The sequence below is a fragment of the Camelus dromedarius genome, chromosome 4, assembly GCF_036321535.1.
Source record: "Camelus dromedarius isolate mCamDro1 chromosome 4, mCamDro1.pat, whole genome shotgun sequence".
NCBI classification, from domain to species: Eukaryota; Metazoa; Chordata; class Mammalia; order Artiodactyla; family Camelidae; genus Camelus; species Camelus dromedarius.
The window spans coordinates 96,142,695-96,163,525 of NC_087439.1; the positions used below are offsets into that span (position 1 = coordinate 96,142,695).

A 20,831-nucleotide genomic window follows, 5' to 3' on the forward strand; every position below is an offset into this window, starting at 1 on the left:
ATGAACACATTGTATGTTTATTATTATTATTATTATTCTTTTTGTCCTTTTAGCTTCTTTGAATGTGGACCCCCCCCCCTTTGCTCTAGCACGGTGACGCTCTTCAGAGGTGAGGTCGCTGGTCTTGTGCAGTGTTACCTCTTCTCTGCCAATTGTTTCCTTGTGGTGTCATTTAATTTATGACACCCCTCTACCCCACCCCAGCCCCGCATTTCCATTAGCTCTAAAGCCCTGATGGGATTCAGGTTGAAGAGGTGGCTTTGCCTTCACCCCTGCGTTGGTGCTGCTGGCCCTGCGGCTTGTGCCCCTCAGGGTGCACTTGGTGTCTCTGTGTCCCATGGTGTGATGCGAGGGTCCATCACCAGGCCAGGGAGACCCCTCATTTTAACCCCGGTTATTTGCATTTACACTTAGATGCGGTCAGCAACTCTGCGCGGCTGAACTTTGCACAGAACCCCAGCGGAATGGCCAGGTGCTTGTGCTGCGCCCAGGGCCTGTTTCAGGGGTAGTAACAAATGTTCAAACGACCGTCACAGGCCTCTCAAAAAAAAATAAAGAACTTTGAGGAGATAGACTTGTGCAGAGTGTCACCGGTCTCCTTGAGCCATAGAAGCGATGTGCCTGTGACTCACTGTGCTGGTGGGTCCTGCGTGGCATAGGAGACGTCTGACACTTCCAAGCACTGTGTGACAACTGACAGCTACCGGGGCGCTTCCTTCTAACCTTGCACACCTGCAGCTGCTGGGCTTGTGATTGCTTGTCGGTCTGTTTGTCTGAGAACCTGACGGTGTTTCAGACGGGAACTTGGGCTGCTGTCTGTGGGATATCCTAAGTAATTAACTGCTTCAGTCGGGCTGTTTAAGTTGGCATCATTTTTATAGATCGAAAAAAATTTCCCTAGAAGATAACGTTGTCTGTTTTATGTGGCTCCATTACATAAAATAAAGCAGTTCTTTGACAGTTAATGACAGTTTAATTCTGACGTAAACTAGTTCTTTGAGTACTTTTAAGAAATTGTAAGATTGTGTTTCAGGAAGGGGAACATTTTCCCAATTTTATTTTAGTTTTGTCTCCTGACTCATTTTAGAGAGTTGCAGGGTGGGGGGGGGTCCTTAAGTCACAGGTCAAGTTTCCACCCTGGATCCTGCCACAGTTCAAAATCTGTTCGTCCACCATCCTTCCTCTTGTTTTTCATAGGAAAAATATTCTATTTCTCAGGCATTAGAATTTTTTCTATTTTTATAAACATTTGCAGTTCAGTCAGTAATCGACATGCAAGGCTTTGGGAGCTTTCACCATGTCTCCGACTGTGTCCTAAGCCAGAAATCTTTTTCCTTTTCCTCCTGCTTTCCTGAGGTTGTAACCTGCTTGCAGCTCATCAGCTCCCAGGCCAGGCTGTCATGGGAAGACGAGGGGAGGCTGGCAGTGTCGATGGTTCTGGGAATGCGGGGCCAGTCTGCCTTGGCTGAGTGGGCCGGGGCCTGCTCACTGGGCGCCCCTTCCCTCTCCTGATCCCAAAGCCACGCCTGGGAGGAATGTTCTGGATGCCTGGTCACCTGGGTTGGGGGGAGCAGAGATAAGCCAGTGCTTGAGTTAACACAGCCTGCAGTGTCCGTCTTAATGACCCATTTTAACTGTCTTACGTCAGGAACGAAAGAAGCTAAAACTAACTCAGCTAGTGTTTCAGACGATAATTCGACTAGTCTGTGGCGTGACAGCACTGAGCCGGAACCCGCAGTGAAGCCCAGAGGTAAGAAGGCCCCGCCGGCCTCTCCCTTCCCGGGGGGTGACCCACAGCCCCCACCGGCACCTCTTGCCCGAAGGCCTGGCGCGGCCGCAGGTCCCGGGGTCTTTGACCCATGTGGAGTCTGGCCCCTCGTTCTTCGCGCCTTCAGGACTGAACGTGGCAGATGGCGCTCTTCTTACACAAACCAGAGTAGAACGTTCTTGTCACTGCCTGGTGGCAGCAGGCGCCCGTGTCCCCGGTGTGCTCCCTGAGACCAGGCAGCAGAGCCCCAGAAGTCGGAGCTGACCCAAAACCAGTTGCAGGCCCTACTGGGGTCCTGGAGGCCGAACTGAACACCCCCTAGATTTCATGTTCAAAGAGGACTTTTAAGCAGCTCAAAGTGCTGTCATGACCATGACTTTTCTGTCTGTAATGTTCTGTGAGGTCTTAAATCATACCTCAGTGGGATTCTGCTTTCAGCATAATTTCCCCAGCATTCTAAAAAAATCGTGGTTAACATATACATCCAGCCTTTGCTTTTTAAGGCCCTGGAGCTCCTACCAGGCTTGGCGGGGTGCCAGCGCCTCCTGGCTGGCTCAGTATCTTGCACCCCAGCCCCAGGGCTGGTGCCAGTGGCCACAGCTGGACCCAGCCTGGGGTGATGGGACTGGGGCAACAGGGCGTGTGGCCCGGTGAGGGCCAAGGTTTGTCCGTTTGTTCAAACAGGAAATATTTGTTGAAGGCCTACTGTGTGCGGGGCCCTAAGGCAGCGAGGGCATCAATGAGCAGAGGCCAAGCTGGAGAGCGGTACCATGTCTGGGATGGAGGATGATGCACCTGGGGGCACCTGGAGAGCCCTGGTGTAGGTGGAGGGGTGGGAGTTGGGGCCGGTGGCCATGTTTAGGAAGTTTAGCAGCAGGAAGCTGGTGACATTTTTAGGATAAGTGTCTTAATCATATATTTAGATCCTGTTAATTTGGGCGGCTTAGCAAGCGGAGAGGAGTGGCCTGGACTGCAGTGGAGTGCTGGGCAGGGGAGGAGCTTCGACAGTTGAGGCTGAGCTTGGAGAGGGGGTTGCTGGCACTGACTGATGGCAGGTGGGGAGCCTGGCTGTGGGTGCGCTCCCCTGGACGAGGGAAGAGGGTGAAGAGGGTGAAGAGCGCCTTGGCTCCAGGGTGTGGGAGGAGTCTGAGCTGGTGAAGGGTCTGAGGTGCAGAGCTAGAGGGCCGAGCATCCGTGAGGAAGGAGTCGGTCGTGCGGGGGGCCCGAGGGGCTGGGGACCGATCGGTGAAGTGTGTGGCTACTGTGGGTACTGGCCCTGGGCATCTGCCTTGGGACTCGGTTCCCCCATCTCTCAGTAAACTTTCTGAGCTCCGCCTGCACCCCTCATCTGGCCCCAGCACGGATGGTGTGGGCTTTGAAGGGAGATCGGGGGTTTGGAGCCCAGGGCCCCTGGCCGCACAGTGACTCGCATGCGCTGTAGGGGAGGGTCTCTCTTCCTCCTGGGCAACTGCCCCGCATCTTCTCGCCGTCCCTCCAGGGATGCTGCCCGGAGCCACGTCCTCCAGGCCTGTTCTCTGCTGTGTCCCTCTGGGGATGCCTATGTTCCCTACAGACAGGGTCCTGGAGGGCCTGTTGGCTCCTAAGCATGGCCCACTTTAGTGCAGTGTTTGTGGCTGACTGTAGCATCCCATAGGCCACAGGAAACTCTCAGGGTCCTCCTGCCTACAGGCAGACTCGGGTGTTGGAGGGGCGCTCTTTACTGAGCCCACAGGTGCGTCCTCAGGGCCACTGGGCCCATCCCTATAGGCGTGTCTGGAGGTGGCCAGGGCGACCCCCAACAGTCCTGGGCTCTGACCTGAATCCATGGAGTCTTGGCCAGTCTGCAGGTGTAACACTCAGACTGTCCACCCCACCCCATCAGTGCACCCGCCTGTCTATGTGGCCATGTTGGTCACTTTGGTGCCACAGAGCAGCCCGGGAGAGAAGGGCCCGGGGAGGAATGCCAGGGCAGCCCAGTGCGGCTTGAGAAGCTTTCTTCCTGTTTAGGAGCCGATGGAAAAATACTGCCGAGTCACGTGAGCTGGGCTGTTGTTGGTTTTGCAGTCTTAGCAACGCTGGAGGCCTGTGCGTGGTTCCCTCGCTCGACCCTCGCGCTCAGGTCCCTGCTGCTGCCTGTCTGCGCCCTTCCTCCTCCTCTGTGCTGTGCGCTCTTCTCATCCCGTTTCCTGTCCTCATGTAACAGCCTTCCACGATTCAGTGTTGTCTGTTCTTTGTCTTTTTCTCTTTGAAGCGATGATGGTAGGAAATGAGAAAAAAGCCTGTGAGGAAGTGAGCGTTTTCCCTTACAGACATCCACAATGATTGAATGTGTGTTTTCCTCTGATCCTCTTGTGCTCATTTAATATGCTGAGCTTTACTAACCCAGAGGTTGATTTTCTGATGTACCTTTTTTTTTTTTAAGGTGACTCCCCTAGTGATGCAGGTAAGGGTGACTTCAAGTAAGTGTGTTTGGTATAAACTGTGTGGGTATAGGTAGTAACAGGCACGCTCAGAATTATGTTTTACAAATTGTATCAGTGAAGGTAACTTAAGGAAACATAAGTACGCCAATTTAAAATTTGTCATACTTTGTTTCAAAAGAATACATTTCTGGTTTTTCTCCAGAGTATAAAATATTTCCGATAATCAAATTCTGATTTATTTTCACTGTTTTTTTTAAGGTATAAAGCCCTTTTACTTAGTAAATTTAATTTTCTTAATAGTTTGGGCTTACTATTTAGTGATTAAATCTTTTTATCAAAATGGAGAAAACTTTAGTCAGGTTATAAAAAGAATATGGTACAGAGCCAAAGCAAAAAACTTTAAAAATGCAGAAAAATATGAAGAAGAAAGTGCAAAGCACTGGTAATCCCACTGCTCGTGACTTGAGTGAATGTCCTCCTGGAGCCCATCGGTGGGCACGTAATTACTAGATGTAATACTTGTAGGCTATACATATATTAGAAGGATGGCATTGTTTAGACAAGGGTCTCACAGGCGACGACGCTGCAGTTTGCTGAAGCTTCGTCATGTGTCGCTGTTGTGACCATGGCAGGCGAGCATCTTGACACGTGTTTATACGTGGTAGTTTCTTTCCTTAGGCTGTATTTCCTTCAAGTTAGTTTGCCGACTTGCTAGACCTGCCTTTTCAATTCTGTTTCTTAAGAAGTTGAGCCAGTTTGTATTTCCAGGATGTGAGTGTGCCCTTTCCCCCAAATCTCCCCCAAATTTAGATATTAAGTGTCTGTTCTATTTTCATCAGAATAATAGAGGAAAACAGGCTCATGTGTGTCTGCAGTGATTTGACTGTTGTCTTCTCAGATGTTTACTAGCTGTCTGTTTCTTTCTTTGCAAATTGCTGATTGGCCCGTCCTTGGTGCAGAAGGAGAAGCTGGACCTCCTGGCCAGGAGAATTGTGAGGGGTTGGAGAGCTCGGAGCCAGCCGGCGAGCTCCCGTCTGCGGCCAGGTCCGTGTGCTCTCATCCTGCGCCCTGCCCCGCTCTGTGCCCGCCTCAGCTTACGTGATGCTAGAGCGTAATCGTGAGGAGACATTTGTGCAAAGAGAGCAAAAATGCTTTATTTAATTTTCTTGTACCTGAGGTATAACTAACCACACGAAGAATGTTTTAGGGATTATGGGAAATTTATAATGAAGGCTAAATTTTTTCGTGGTTTGAGTCCTGATGGTTACATTATTACACTTTTGCACCGTAACGTTAATGAGAATGTAAGATTAAAAGATGTGTCAGGCTGCTGGAACGTTCTTAATATTCTGTAGACTACATCCTAACTGGCATATTGATGGTGGCCTGGAAATTAGTGTTAACATTAACCTGGGTTTTCTTCTGTCCACTTTGAAATGTGCAAGTGTTTTATATCCCTTTTTTGGTTTTTGAATATATGGGTTTAGACGAATACCTCGGCCTGGGAGCGCAAGGCCAGCACCTCCCCGGGTGAGACGGCAGGAGAGCTCAGAGGCGCTGACGACAGACAGGTGAGGCCCTCGCATCGCTGTGCCCCGAGGGGCGGGGCTTCCCCTGTGCAGGTGCAGTAGGAGTTAGTACCTTGGCAGAGGGCAGCTGGCAGTGGTAGGGGGATGCTCTGCGGTGGGTGACAGTAGGCAGGGCAGTTCCCTCAGGTGGCCACTGGAGGCATGAGAGAGTTTTGGATGGAGACGGTCACCTGGGGCACCAGGACAGGGGAAGAGGAGGTGAGGGTGAGGGGGCTGGGCAGGGATGTCGGTCGATGACAGTGACTAGCAGCCAGGTGAGGGGCCTTGAGGGGGCTGCTGTGTTCCTCAGAGAGACCAAGGCACAGGGGTCTGGGCAGCCCTGGCCAGCAGGGCCACCAGTGCTACTCTTGCCCTGAGGTTTGCCACTTAGGAGACTGGGTCCCCCCTAGTGAGGGGCTGCAGGTGAACGACTGGTCTCCCAGGGAGCCCAGCGGGGAAGAGGATCAGCTCAGAGGGTGTTTGTCAGGTAGAGGCGTGGGGCTGGGGGTTGGGGCTGGGGTCTCGGGCAGAGGGCAGGGCTCACAAAGACCCAGGCTTGGGGGCCTTCAGCAGGCTTCATGATTCCAGACTTCACCTCAGCTCTGGCCTGTATTCTGAGTGGTCCTAGAGATGGTTTATGGTTAGACTTCTCTCATGTAGCTTCAGACGGAGTCCCAGGTGCGTGGGGTTGATGAGAACGTGTGGCCAGTGGAGCACTTCTCACTTAATCCAGTTTCTTTTTATTTAGGGCAGGGAGCGGTAAAACCGTGTCAAATGTGATTATAGATTCACAGAACTCTGACAACGAGGACGATGATCAGTTTGTGGTGGAGGCCGTCCCCCAGCTTTCTGAGATGTCAGAACCAGAAACGGTTAGTTAGCTGGGGGGTATGCTTTTACGATTACACTCAAACAGCATTGGAATGAATACTCCGACTTTCAGATTTATGTAGACAAAAATTTCCTCTAATTTTCCACTTAGTTTTCTGCCCTCTTTAATTTTGTCATTCCTCTGATGAGATCCAGGCAAGCATGATTTTGAGAATTCAGCAGACCTGAATCTCCTTTTTCTCCTTTGGTCCTGCTCAGGTACAAGCAGTGGAATTAGAAGAAGATGAGAAGCATGGTGAGTTGTGGGCCTGTGTGCACGCATGTGTCTGCTCCGTGTGTTCTAAAAGGGTCTGGTGAGATGAGCTTTGTGTGCCGGGCTTTGGCCAGGGGTCCGAGGAGCATGAGTAGGACGGCAGGGCCTGGCTCCTCCTGGGTGTGTGGGCTTATTCTAGGGGCCGAGGGTGCTGCTGGGGCCCAGGACCCTGTGGTCAGCTGTGAGCAGCTGTGTGGATGACGTTACATCTTATCTGCGCGACCAGGTTGTGGGATTGGGTGAAAGTTCTGCAATGTTGTTTTCTTCCCAAGCACAGTGTCTTCTTTTATTTTAAACATTTATAAAAGCAGAGAGAGTGGTGTCAGGAACCCCTGCCCTCCCTGTAGCTTCTGCAGCGATCGGTCGTCTTGTTTTATCTAAGTCTCCACCCCCGTGACCCCATCTCCCCAGATGGCTTTCAAGCCCCGCAGAGCATCATTTCTTCTGTAAAGACGTTCTTTTTAAAAAACATAACCATAATTCCATTGTTTGTAAAAAAAGCAGCCATTCCTTAATATCATCAAATGCCTGTATTTTTCTATTTTTTTTTTAAACTGAAGTGTAGTTGATTCACAATGTTTTGTAAATTTCTGGTGTACAGCAAAGTGATTCAGTTATATATTTATATATATATTCTTTTTCAGGTTCTTTTCCGTTATAGGTTATTTTGTGTGTTTTTTTCTAGTTTGAGTCAGAATCCAAATACGGTCCCTGCATTTGCAGTTGGTTGGTTTACCTCTGAATGCTCTTCTACCTGTAGGCCCCCTCCCACCCCTTACGCCCTATAATTTACTTGTTGGAGAGGCTGGTCAGTTGTCCTGTAGAGTTTCTCAGGTTGGGTCCTGCTTATCACACCCAGTGTTCCTGTAAATTGGCTCTAGGGGCTTGATCAGGTGTTTTGGGCAAGAACACTTGGCAGGTGGGGTTGGTGCCTCATCGCACCTGCTTGTCTGTGTGCGTGGACGGCAGCCTCGGTCTGTTATTTCACGGGGCTTGTGGGACGGTGACATTCCCGTTCCGCCCCCTCCCCCGGCACATTCTGGTTGGCAGTCTCCAAGGGGTGAAGCTTCCCCTCCCAGGTGTTTCCCATTCCAGGGCGCAGCTCCACGCCTCCCCTTTGTTGATCAGTTTTCACAGTAGTGCGTTAGTTTCCCCGCACCTCTGCCCTCCCAGGTGACTGATGAGGGCGGCGGCATGGCGGTGGTGGTTTTGATGTCTGTGATGTCATGGTTGTAACACACTTGATGTGTCCCATTTCAGTCCACCTCAGTTTAATCGTTAATGGTCTGCTGTCCAGTATTTGACCGTGGGAGCTGTGCTCGTGCTACCTTCTGGGGGCCTTTAGACACATCCCAGTAGCTTCCTTGTCTCTGCTCTGACAGGTGTTTCAGGCTCGTTTTGTGTGTTTCCTGCCCCAGATCTCCAGGGAGGCTGGCTGCACCTTGCTTCTGGGTTAGTCATTGTTTCTAGGGGTTTTAGTTTTTCATAAGAAAGTAGATCCTGAGTTCGTACTGGTATTTCCAATTCAGATTTACATTGTGGAGTTCTTCCTAAGTTCCTTGATTTTTACACGTTCAGCTCTGTCTCATGCCAAAAATCTTTTCCCAGCAACATCAGCCTTTGTTTCTTCATCCTACGTTGTGCACACACAGCAGTTTCAGAGCCGTACTACCCGTGATTAACAGCAATGTGATTACTGAAAACACGTCAGGGAGTTTGTGGTAGGCCTGCTTGCCTTCCTGTTCTCAGCGTATGTCCCACTGGGGATGCAGAGCCAGTGACTCTTTTACAGTTGCGAAAAAAGTCTCTTCCATTAGGTTATGCATGCCAGTGTGATATTGCTAAGTGTATAGCTTCATTTTGTTTTCAATTTTTAGGCTTTGAAATTTTGATTTAATTTTATTTTATTTATGTAAAATATTCACATGATTCCAGGGTCAGATGTATGAAAGTCTGTTCTGAGATGCAGGGCTCCCACCCGATTCCACTCTACACTCCGTCCCTCCATAGGTATCAGTAAAAACATGTCTTAAACTTCCATTTAAAAAAATACAAGTGAATACGTGTGAACTTGTGTGCACACATGTGAGCGCGCATGTATGAGCGTGTGTGTGAGCATTTACCAGTATCTGCACTTGTCTCCGTCTTGCCTTTTTAACTTGGCAGCGTGTGCCGGTATTCATGCCGTAGCACGGCGGGGACAGAGTCTTGCTCCCTGTCCGTGGCTGCGTCCTCTTCTGCACGTGGACTGTACCGTAGTCAGGCAGCCAGTTTCATAGTGACGCATACATGCGTAAAATAGTATTTTAAAGAAAATAGTTTTTCATATGCTGTTTACCCTCTGGGTAATCCTTTTTTTAAAAAAAAATGTTGATGAATCTTGCCCCAATATAGAAAAAGTATTAATACTTAGTCTACAATAGATTGAAAAAATTACTTCAGTCTTATATGAAGTAAAGATTACTTGGAGCTATTTCAGAATAGAAAGAGGAAGAATAAGAACTGAGTGTTCCTTCCCCACCCTCACCCCCCACCCCCGCCACATTTAGAAGAGGATGGCTTCTTAGGGCAGAGAACTGCTTTAATATAAACCACTGATTTCCAACAGGAGGACTTGTCAAAAAAATTCTGGAGACTAAGAAGGACTATGAGAAGTTGCAGCAGTCACCCCAACCTGGAGAGAAGGTAACAGCACAATTTCTGTGAACACAGGCGTTTAGCAGTCGGCTTCACACTTACTTTTAAAGATGAGAAGTGTCTTTCAAATGTTGTGATAATCAGTAATGTCTGTTCACATATTTACCAGCCTCCCCCACTGCCCATCCCGCCCCCTGGTTGGGAGGATAGAGGACTCGGGGCTTTTTCTGTGTTTGTTGCTGCCTGACACCCACGTCCAGTCCTGTCCTGCGTGGGCAGTGGCCTCATTTGGGGGCTTAGGGGTCAGGGCCAAAGGCCTGTTCTGCTCTGACCCCATGCTGACCCCTTCCTCCTGGTCTGCCCCTTCTCCCTGCTTGCAGAGAGGCAGGCTGTCTGCATGGGTCTGGGGAAGTTGTAAATACCTGTGCCGTCAGACCTGGGCCCCTAGCCATCCTCCTCACAGGTGTGTGATGTGCTTTGTGGGGACCCACGGCCTGCACCAGCCACCACCCTTGGGCACGTGACCTGCTGGCCAGGTAGTGAGACTCAGATGCCGCCGCTAGGTTTTTGTTTTAGCCGCCTGGAAAAAAGACTACATCTGTATTTTTTGGGTTTTGAACAGAACTTTCTTGGTTAGTTAACTAACCAAGAATTTATCAATAACCAACAGTTCCAATAAGTTTTGTATACACACTCTCACACAAATATCTTTTTTCCCCCAGTTGAGTTAATGGTTGTTTATTTTCCATAATTCTGCTTAAAATATCCTGGTTTGTCCTGAAACGTCTTCAGGACCGAAATCCCTCCTGATGAGAGCTGTATGAGAAAGGACCGCTAGAGGGAGCCCTTTCACAGCAGTGACAGGAGAACGGTGTTGCTGAGGCTCTGCTCACAGCACCACCACCGCTCTGCTGAGAGGAGAAAATGCTTTTCTGGTCTGTTGTGTGTTGCTGTGGAATTTTAATATGTTATAGTCCTTTTCATTTGCCTGAGGAGTTGTCCCAGTGTCCCTGGAAATGTTTCTGCGACTCTGTCGGAAACCTCTAGTGTGTGCCTCCCAGCTGTTACTATAGGTAACCTTTGAAGCTTCAGTTGGTTTAAATTTTACAGCTGTTTTTTATGCAGCGCGCACTAGGCCTGTGTTTCAAAGTTTCCTCTGAAGAGTAAATTTCAGATTAGTAGATGTTTTGACTTCAGAAGATAGAAGGGAAAAAAAGGTTCTTGTTTGGTGAACATTTACTGTTTTAAAAATGTATAGTTCGTGCTTTAAAATCAGGGTGATGTGTATTACAGTTGGGCAGGAAAAATGAGCAAGTTTCTCTGCTTTTTCTTCTTTAGTATGTTGTAAACATCAGATCTCTAACTTATTGGTCTTCTAAAAACCTTTTAATTACTTTTTTTAAATAAAAGAAATTCAAATGTATAGGAAAAGCTGTCCTCGCCCCAGTCCTGTTCTCACGGGGGCGACCACTGCGATGATACCATGTGGTCCTTACTTTCCTGTGTATTGAGCTTTGCTTTACAAGCTTGTAACCTTATCCTTTCGTTGGTACACTGCACGTTGCTTTCTTCAGGAAGTATTATATTCTTGAGACCCCCTGATTGATAGCTGTAGACCTAGTGTGTTCTAAAATTTTAATTGATGAATGATTTCCCATTGTTATTGATCAGATTCCTTTCCTGATGGACATTGAGGATCCTCAGCCTTCTGCTGTTATAAACAGCACTTCTGTGGGCTCTTGTACGTGTGTCTTGGCACAGATGTCTCTCTCAAGCAGCAGCCAGCAAACGCTTTCTGTACAAGTCCAAGTGCGGCAAGCTTCGGCGCTGTGGGTCTCTATGCTTCTCAGTCCTGCTGATGTGCCTGCGAGCGGCTGCAGCGTGGACGCTGGCCAGCCTCCTCTGAGCCGGTCACCCTCCTCTGAGCTGGTCACCCCACCTCCGTGCTGGCCAGCCCTCCTCTGAGCCAGTCACCCTCCTCTGTACCAGTCACCCCTCCCTCCTCTGTGCCGGTCACCCCACCTCTATGCTGGTCACCCCTTCTCTGTCTCTCTCGCTGGTTCTGCCTCTCCTTGCTCTTTTTTTAGTATTAGAGCCTCTATGTTGCTGGCTTTTCTGTTCTCTCAGCTGGTCCTTTCTGTTTGTTTATTTCACCAAGGCACTTTCCTTAGTGAGTATATTTCATTTTTTTATTTCTTTTTGAGTTCATTATGGTAATTAATATTTGAATCAGTTAGTATTAGGCATACTTGTGGGTGGGGGGAAAATCTGAAATAATAGTGACTTAAATGCTGTAGAAAGTGCTTTAATTAGCTCTTGAGTCTGGAGGTGGTAGAAATCCAGACCCTTCTGCCTCATCCTCCCGGTGCATGACTTCCATTCCTCAGGGCACCACATGGGCCACGAAGGCTGTCAGCTCCAGCCTTCACGACTTGTGTTCCAGTCAGCAGGAAGGAGGAAAGGGGAAGTAGGGGAAGGGTACAGCCCTTCTCTTTTAGGCTATTTAATGGGAGTGGTGCACACCACTCTGCTTACATTATATTGGCCAGATCTTTGTCGCTAAGGGGACTCTGATGTTACATCTTTATTCCAGGCATCCATTTGCTCAGCTAACAATCAGAGGTTCCATTAATACAGACTAGAACTTGCCAAGCTTTCTCACTGCCTGGTACGGTCACAAAATGGTATTTGCAAGGCACACAGGTAAGTGGTGGAGGCCTCCTGGCTGGCTAGGGGTCGAGGTTTCTGGAGCCAGCACACCTACCACATGTGGGCTGTGCATGGTGGCAGGCAGCGTTGCTCTGGGAAGGGAGAGCGGAAGCAGGGGCGACCAGCAGTAGCTTCCGCAAGGCTTCCCTAGGAAATTGTTCATTTCATTTTACATTTTACGAAGTCATGGCAAAAAGATGCTTCAAGATACTTTTGTGATTTACAAAGTATATCTCTAGTTATAGTTGTCCTTTTCTTCCAAAAATTTTGTCTTTTTCCCCTTGATAAATCTCTGAAAAAAATCTATTGAAACAGATGCTCCCAGCAAACAGGCAGCGTTTAGTTTTGTAGATCCTCACTTTTGTTTCCATCTCACAGATCTGTGTGCTTCATTTTTCTTCATTTCTTTGAGTGTTTACTTTTTCTAGCCTCTTGAGTAAAAAACACTTAGCTCATTTATTTTTAGTGTTTATCATTTTAAACAAATATATTTAAGACTATACAGCTCTCTTTAGGCATGCTTCATCCTTAAATTTAAATTTTTTAATATTAAAAATTCCTTGAGTTTTAATATAAATTACTTGGTTGTTATTTCTTCTGTAACTTGTGGGCTATTTAGGAGTCTAGCTTTTTAGCTTTCAAACGTAAGAGTTTTTTTTTTTAATTTATCAAATTTATTTTTTATTACGGATATTGTTACAGCAGAATATAAAAATTAAATGATAAAAATTTCTTCTAAGAGTACAATTTAACTTCATCTTTAAAAGGTCATCTATTTTTTAAAAAACTATACATACTCAGGTAAAAAAAGACTCTAAACTTATGACTTAGAATTAAACTCTAGAAATAAATGCTATGGCCATCTTAAAGTTTATATTGACAAACTGCATACATTTTCAAATTATAATGCAATATTTGTACACATCATAACTATATATACACTTCACTTACATTGCTGATATATGATAGTTACCCAAACTGTCTTGAGAAATGAGGCTTAATATAGATTCAAACTAAGTGGAAGATCAGTCTCAATTACAATATTTCTTTCACAACTAATAAGAGATAATCCAGACATTGACTGAATATAAAAAAAGCCCCATGCTTCGTGGTGTGTTCTGGGAGTTCCAATATATTTTAGATGAGAGATGTTGACCACGAAGGAGCTCACTGCTGTGCTCACTGGTGAAGCTGGAGGGACTCTGGTCCAGAGGAGGGGACTGCCCTCCATCCACTGGCCTCGGTGCAGCTCAGGCGGAGACCTGACTGAGTGAGAGAAGGCAGCCTGACCGCTTGGGAGGCCTGCGTGGAGGGGAGGGAACAACTCGGCTTTAACACTAGGGCCCACTCCTGGGAAAGGGGCCATCCGGACTTGGTGCTCGGTCCCCTGGCTGGTGTGTAAAACCCCTTGTGATGTGCTGGTTCTCGTGACCTCCTCCAGGAACATGAGCACGTTCAGCGTCTCCGCCATCTCTTCTCGTATAGACTGCAGGGGTCTCTCTCTCTTCAGTTCTTGGGTGAGAAAACTGATTTCCTTCCTCGAGCCAGGTTGGCCGTCATCAGCTCTCTGTAGGTGTCAGCGAGGCTGGGTGTGTTTCGTGGCTCCTTCTTTAGCCCGGTGTCCTTTATAGTTGTCTCCATCCTGGCACACTCCTGTTTAGCCACACGAAGCTTGTCGATGTGGTGGCATTTCTCCTCAGTCTGTGCAGCTAGTGTTTTTGCCAGTTGCTTTTCATGTCTTCCATTAAGTTGACTTCTAACAGACTGAATAAGTCTGAAAGTAAGACATCGAGCAATAAATAAGCTGAGGACAGGCGGACTCAGTACTGCCTCCCATTGGAGGCTCTGGAACATGAGCTGAAAACACAGGCCTCTGGGCAGCAGCAACACCAGGACCGCACTGAGCGTCCTAAGGATCAGCCCAAAGCCAAGCTCCACAGAGGACAGCAGCCCCTCCATGGCACTGGCCCACCCTGGGCTCTGCCCAGTTACCATGGAGCCACCAGCCACAACAAGCCCTGGGGGACACCCCAACATTCCACCTGAAACCCAACCAGCGGCTGACATCCTGGATTGGTCAGTTATCTGGTCAGTGTCAGTGGAGAGAAGGGGGAGTTGTCAGAGAAGAGGGTTGTAACTAAAATGTCATTTCCTCCATTATTGTCTAATGGTAATTTTTTCTTTCCTCTTCATTTTATTTTGTTTTATTTTATTGAGCTATAGTCAGTTTACAGTGTCGTGTCAATTTCATACCTCTTTTTGTGTTTGTATCTGTATACAATAAAAATATAGTGAAATGTGTCAATGTAAAGTTTATGATTTCACAAATCTTTCAAATTCCTAACCCTCGACAGTATCGGAAAAGTCCGTGTATGAACCATATGTTTGAATCACATCCATTAACACAGAATGTATGCCCTCTGTCACATTTCAGTTGAAATACACACACTCTCACGACAGCATCCATCAGTTTGATGGTGGCTGAACTTGATAAAAGTGAAAAAAAATCACAATTTATGCTTTGATGTCTCTTTTGCTCTAAGTCATGTTTTTAGAGCTACATGTTTTTGTTTGAATATGCCATTCGTTCTGTTTGTAGGGCTGAATAATTTGACCTGGTAAGATTATATCCATATCCAAATATTAATCCATTCTCTTAATAATGGCCATTTGGGCGAGTTCAAGGGTAGGCTATTATGAATAAATGTATGTGTAAATATAAATATATATATATATATGCATGCATCTTTTTTTTAAATATCTGTTTTCATGTACCCTGTGAGACGAATGCCTGGGAGCAGCTCTGTGGGGTAGACCTGTGCTAAATACTCGTTTTGAAAGAGGTTTCTTGAGGTATAATTTACATGCCATAAATTTACTCATTTAAATACAAAATTCTTTGATGTTTGTGTGTGTGAATGTGGAAAGTTGTGTCTCCCTCACAATCCCATTTTAGAACATTTCTATCACGGGAAAGAAAGGTTTCTCAATCCACACTTTTCTTTATCGGCCTCATTTGACACAGTCGGTCTCTCGTTCCCTCTGACATGCTTCCGTGGTGTGGACTGCAGTTCACGGCGTTCTACCATTTTTATAATTGTTTCTGTTGTTGGTTTCTGTGTTTTTGTGGACTCACTGGCCTTTCCTTCTGTGACTGCTGATGGTTTCTACTTTTCTTCCAAACCCTTTAGCATTAGTTTGACTCGGGAATTAGTTCTTCTTTTTTTTTTTTTCATAGTTTGCATTAGGGTTCACTCTTGATGTTGTAGGTTTTGACAAACACATAATGACATGTAGCTACTATAGTATCATACAGAATAATTTCAATGCCCTAAAAGTCCTTTGTGCTCAATCTATTCATTCCTCCCTCCCTCCCCACCCCTCCAAACCCCTGGAACCATGATCTTTTTATTGTTTCTGTAGCGGTACCTTTTCCAGAATGCCATTTGGTTGGAATTGTGCAGTTTGTAGCCTCTTCAGACTGGCTCCTTTCATTTAGTAATGTCTTTTAAGTTTCTTCCATGTCTTTCATGGCTTGATAGATTTTTTTTTTTTTGGCTGCACATATATCTTTTAACTTACATATATGTACCGTTCATTGTTTCTAAGAATGTTTAGAGATTTAGCTTTTTAAACTTATATAGTTATCAAAGGAATAAAGCCAACCACAAAATAAGAATTAACTCAAAAAGATACCTACACCCTGCTATTAACAGCAACATTATTTATAATTGCCAAGATATGGAAGCATCCTAAGTGCACATCAGTAGTTGAATAGATAATGGAGATGCAGCATATGTGTAATGGAACACAGCTCACCCATAAAAAAGGATATTTGCGGCCCTTCATTTACTTTTTATTTTCACTTCAAAAACCAGAATTTTATAATTGGCAGAGACATTTCCATTACCTCAAAAACAACAAAATACCTAGAAATAAACCTAACCAAGGAGGTTACCTATATTCTGAAAACTGAAATGACACAAAGAAATGGAAAGCTTTCTTGTGCTCTGGGACTGGAAGAATCAGCACTATCACAGAGGCCACGCTGCCCAGAGCAACCCACAGCTCCACTGCAGCCCCCAGCAAAGTGCTCGCGACGCTCCTCACAGAACCAGGACAAACAAGTCCACAGTTTATAAGGAGCCACAGAAGACCCCGAACAGCCAAAACAATTTTTTGTAGGTCTCTCTTTTTTTCCCTTCTTTTTGTTCTCTTGCGGTTTGGTGACTAGAGGAGGTCCTTTAACATTTGTTGTAAAGCTGGTTTGGTGGTGCTGAAATCTTTTAGCTTTTGTTTATCTGTGAAGCTTTTGATTTCTCCGTCGAGTCTGAACGAGAGCCTGGCTGTTAGAGTGTTCTTGGTTGTAAGTTTCCCCCTTACATCACTTTAAATATATCGTGCCGCTCCCTTCTGGCCTGCAGAGTTTCTGCTGAAAAGTCAGCTGAAAACCTTGTGGGAGCTCCCTTGTATGTTATTCGTTGCTTTTCTCCTGCTAATTTTAATATTTTCTCTTTATCCTTAATGGTTGTCAGTTTGGTGACTGTGTGCCTTGGTGTGCTCCTCTTTGGGTTGGTCCTGTGTGGAAATCTCTGCGCTTCCAGGACTTGGGCGACTGTGTCCTCTCCCAAGTTGGGGAAGTTTTTGGTGATTATCTCTCCAAAAGTTCTCTCAGGTCCTTTCTCTTTCTTCTCTTTCTGGGACCCCTGTAATGCGAATATTAGAGCGCTTCATGTTGTCCCAGAGTTCTCTTAAACTATCCTCGTTCCTTTTTATTCGTTTTTCTGTTTTCTGTTCTGAAGTAGTGATTTCCACTAATCTGTCTTCCAGCTCACTGATCTGTTCTTCTGCCTCGTTCAGTCTATTCTTGGTTCCTTCTAGTGGACTGTTCATTTCAGTGAGTTTATTCTTCAGCTCTGTTTGAGTATTCTTTACATTTTCCAACTCTGCTAAAAACTTCACCCTGTGCATCTATACTGCTCTCGAGTTCCCTGAACATCTTGGCCATCATTACTTTAAACTCTGTCTCAGATGAATTGCCTGTCTCCTCATCACTTATTTCTTCTTCTGGGATTTTAGCTCGTGCTTTGGCCTGGGAGATACTCCTCCCCCAGGATACACCTCATATCGTCTGTCATTCAATGTGTGTGTGGACTCCTTCCACAGGCTTTGGGACTGTTGTTTTCTTTCTGGTATCTGCCCCTGGTGGGTGAGGCTGGACTAGAGGCTTATGCAGGTTTCCTGGAGGAGGAGCCAGTGCCTGCCCACTGCTGGGTGCAGCTTGGTCCTGGACCTCTGGTGGGTAGGGCTGTGTCTAGAGAGAGGCCTTTGTGGCTTAAGTCTGCTGATGGGTGGGGCTAGGTCTTGGTGCTAATGATCCCATCAAGATGTCAGCCTCCAGGAAAGCTCATGTAGATGAACACTCCTGGAATGTCCGCCACCAGCTTTTACGTCCCCCGGGTGAGCCACAGCCACCCCCCACGTCCCCAGGTGACCCTCCAGATCCAGCAGGCAGGCCTGGCCCAGGTTCCTATGAAATCACTGCCTCTGTCCTTGGACCTGGTGCATGTGAGTTTCCGTGTATGCTTCTCAAGTGAATGGAGTCTCCGTTTCACCCAGTCCCATGGGGCTCCCGGAGCCAAGCCCCCCTGGCCTTCAAAACCAGATGTCCTGGGGTCTCCTCTTCCCAATGCCAGGACCTCAGCTGGGGAGCCTGACGTGGGGCTCAAAGCTTCACTCCTGTGGGAGGGCCTCTGCGACTGAACAAATCTTTATCTTGTGGGTCACCCACCCAGGGAGGTATGGGAGGTATGGGGCCCAGTTATATCACGAGCACGCCCCTCCTACCGTCCTGCTATGGTTCCCTCTGTATGTTTCCAGTTGCAGAAGATCTGTTTTGCTAGGTTCCAGTCTTTTTTCGATGGTTGTTTAGCATTCAGTTGTGGTTTCATTGCAGTCGCAAGGAGAGGCCCAAACGTAAGAGTTTCTTAAAAAGGTTTTTTTTTTAAACAATAGCTAATATAATTGCATGGTCAAAGAATATGGTCTGTGTGATGTTGCTTCTTTGGAATTGAGACTTTGTTTGTGGCCTGGTTTGTGGTCATTTTTTATAAATGTTTCAGAGTGCTCGCAGAGTACGTCTTCTTTCTGTGTTTGGGGTCCAGGCTTCAGCGCACCCTGCCGATCTCACGGACGGGCGACTGGAAGACTGTGCGCTCAAAGCATGTCGGCCGTACCTGTCTGTGGGCGTTCTTGATTTACACATACTAATCATAATAGTAATGGTTTCTCTTCTCTTTAGAGATTCAAACGGCAGATGTTTGCTCTGCTCTCACGTAAACTGTCGTGTGCCCTTAGTTGCAGTGCTGTTTATTTTTTTGGAGGGAAGCATTTTTGCCAGTGCTAAGGAGATACATATTTGTAATCTGGGCATCTCTCCAGCTTGTCTTTGAAGTTGTGTTGGAAGAAAGGCCATTTCTCATTGTGCTAATGGACTTGAGGAATACATTATGGAATAAATATGTGAGTCAGATTGCTCTGAGCGCTTTCTTCATCCTCCTGACCGACTTGCTCTCTTTTCAAGAGGAAATATAAACTTTGTTAATAGTAAGATATAACTCCTGCCAAGCATTTTTTCCTTCATATTTATGAAATTTTTAAAACAACCAGAAAAGCAGTTTTATTACAGTGTTTCTTATGCTTTAAAAATACTTGCCTTTTAAGCTTTTAAATGAAAATGCTTTGGAGTAATAGCCAGCAGTGTCAAAGATGGTTCACGCACTTTAAAGATTTCTCACTCCTGATTTTTCTGTCTCCTTTTATATAGTCTTCTCTTGTTTTTTTTTTTTTTTTATCCATTTTGTATCTGTGCTAAGTGAATGTAAATGTCAGTGCTTTTTCTTTTCATTCGAATTCTTTATTTTGAAGTAGGCTCTCTCAGAGTATTTCTCTTTGTAGACTCCTTTCTCTTCGTTTATTTAAAGTTTCTGTGACTTCGCTCTCTTCATCTTCTAGGTCATGTAAACTGCGCTTTCCCTGGGACGGCTAGAGGTCATACATCTGTCCAGGTGACAGCCTGGGCGTGTGTGGAACTTGACCTGCAGGTGTGTGTTTTGCTGCCCTGCTGAAGGGACGCTGCCACAGGGGCCAGCGTAGCAGCCACACATCATGCGATGAGAGGTTGTGTCTTAAATTATGAAGCCCTTACTGGGGAATATGAGAAACTTTTGTATCTTGGAATGCCTCTTGGTGGATAAAAGGACCTTATCACAAACATGTTAGGTGCTAATTATGGTAAATGGAATACAGCTGATAGTGACTGGCTGCGTGCTTACGCGAGAGGGATCTCGGCTGTAGTCTCTCTTCCTTTGGTGATCTGAATAGAGCTTTGAGTTATTTCTTACTTTGGTGGCTAGATGGTGCAATTTCATCACAAAGTCCTTAACCCCGTTAGAAAAATGCTATTGCAAACCCCCCCCTTCACTTAAATCCTGTACCTGGCAGATGCGTTTGTCGTTCAGACGTTTGTGGTCCCAGTATTATTAGATGCTCTGTCACTAGGAATATTGTTCCCGTTTAAATTGCTGTGAAAAAAATGGGACAGGACATGTGCTGTGGCGTTTCTCCTCTGGTGAGACTTCAGTAGCTGAACTCAGGGACCACGTGACTGATTTAATCACGAGGAGCTCTGGGGGGAGTTATTTGTTTTTATTTTTGTTTATTTTTAGGAAATAAGGTGATAGTTTTATGTTCCCAAGAAGTGCAGTGCTTTCTGGCACGCAGGCTGGGGATTTTAGGTTTTGGATGTAACATTAAATTTGTCCCCACCAAATTATCAACAATGTCAGTTAAAAATATTTACAGATCACTTAAAAATATTTGCAGATATATTGCACGGATATATTATAGCCCACAAAAATGGTTTGGAAACCATCAAAGCATTGTGTGTAGTGATGAGGACATAGGCCTTGTCTGTGTGGCCTGCGGTGTGGTTTGCGATGTGGATCCGGGAACTTCACCTGAAACCATACATGCGGCTTAGGAATTTGGATTATAAGAATGTGATCAGCTATGGGCTTATAAACATTTGCACACTGAATAGCTATCTTCTATTGAACACGTCTGTTCAGCGAATGTTGATGGGACAAACAAGCATTTTATTTTTATTCGAAGAGTCGACATTCGTATCGTCTTCATCACTTTCCTAGGTTTTAGTCGGTTTTGTCCTGCGAAGTAATTTTGGCCTTAATTCCATCAATACCCTGTTCTGTGCTTTGCATAAAAAATATCTTTATTTACTTTGATGATTTTGACAGCCTAGGTCTGTAGGTGTAAACTCAGTTACCAGGTAGCATGGACCCTGGTGTTTAAATCATGCTGACTGTGGCACATTATGCGGGTTGGAGGGGACCACAGGTGGATGTCAACTGATAAGAATTAGGATTCGGATTGAATTTAATCAGACGTGCAGGAGGTGGTCTGGAGAACAGGAAGTAGAAGAATACGGGGCTTTGTCACAAGTTACAGGAGCGCAGCTGCCAGCGGCGGTGGCCTCCATCAGCAGGGGTGCCGTCTCCGGCTGC

At 46.3% G+C, this 20,831-nt stretch overlaps 1 protein-coding gene across 5 annotated transcripts in view; it reads left to right on the forward strand.

Moving 5' to 3' along the window:
• TRAF3IP1 (TRAF3 interacting protein 1) overlaps nt 1-20,831 on the forward strand; it is a 59,425-nt gene that overhangs the window by 15,899 nt on the left and 22,695 nt on the right. For 2 of the 5 annotated variants that reach the window (XM_031452543.2, XM_031452537.2), the window contains 7 exons: nt 1,649-1,750; nt 4,191-4,211; nt 5,151-5,235; nt 5,679-5,762; nt 6,508-6,631; nt 6,849-6,885; nt 9,512-9,588. In XM_031452543.2, the coding sequence (XP_031308403.2) occupies nt 1,649-1,750; nt 4,191-4,211; nt 5,151-5,235; nt 5,679-5,762; nt 6,508-6,631; nt 6,849-6,885; nt 9,512-9,588 (530 nt within the window). The remainder of the gene's footprint in view (nt 1-1,648; nt 1,751-4,190; nt 4,212-5,150; nt 5,236-5,678; nt 5,763-6,507; nt 6,632-6,848; nt 6,886-9,511; nt 9,589-20,831) is intronic. The other 3 variants (XM_031452538.2, XM_031452539.2, XM_031452541.2) reach the window with 3 other exon arrangements.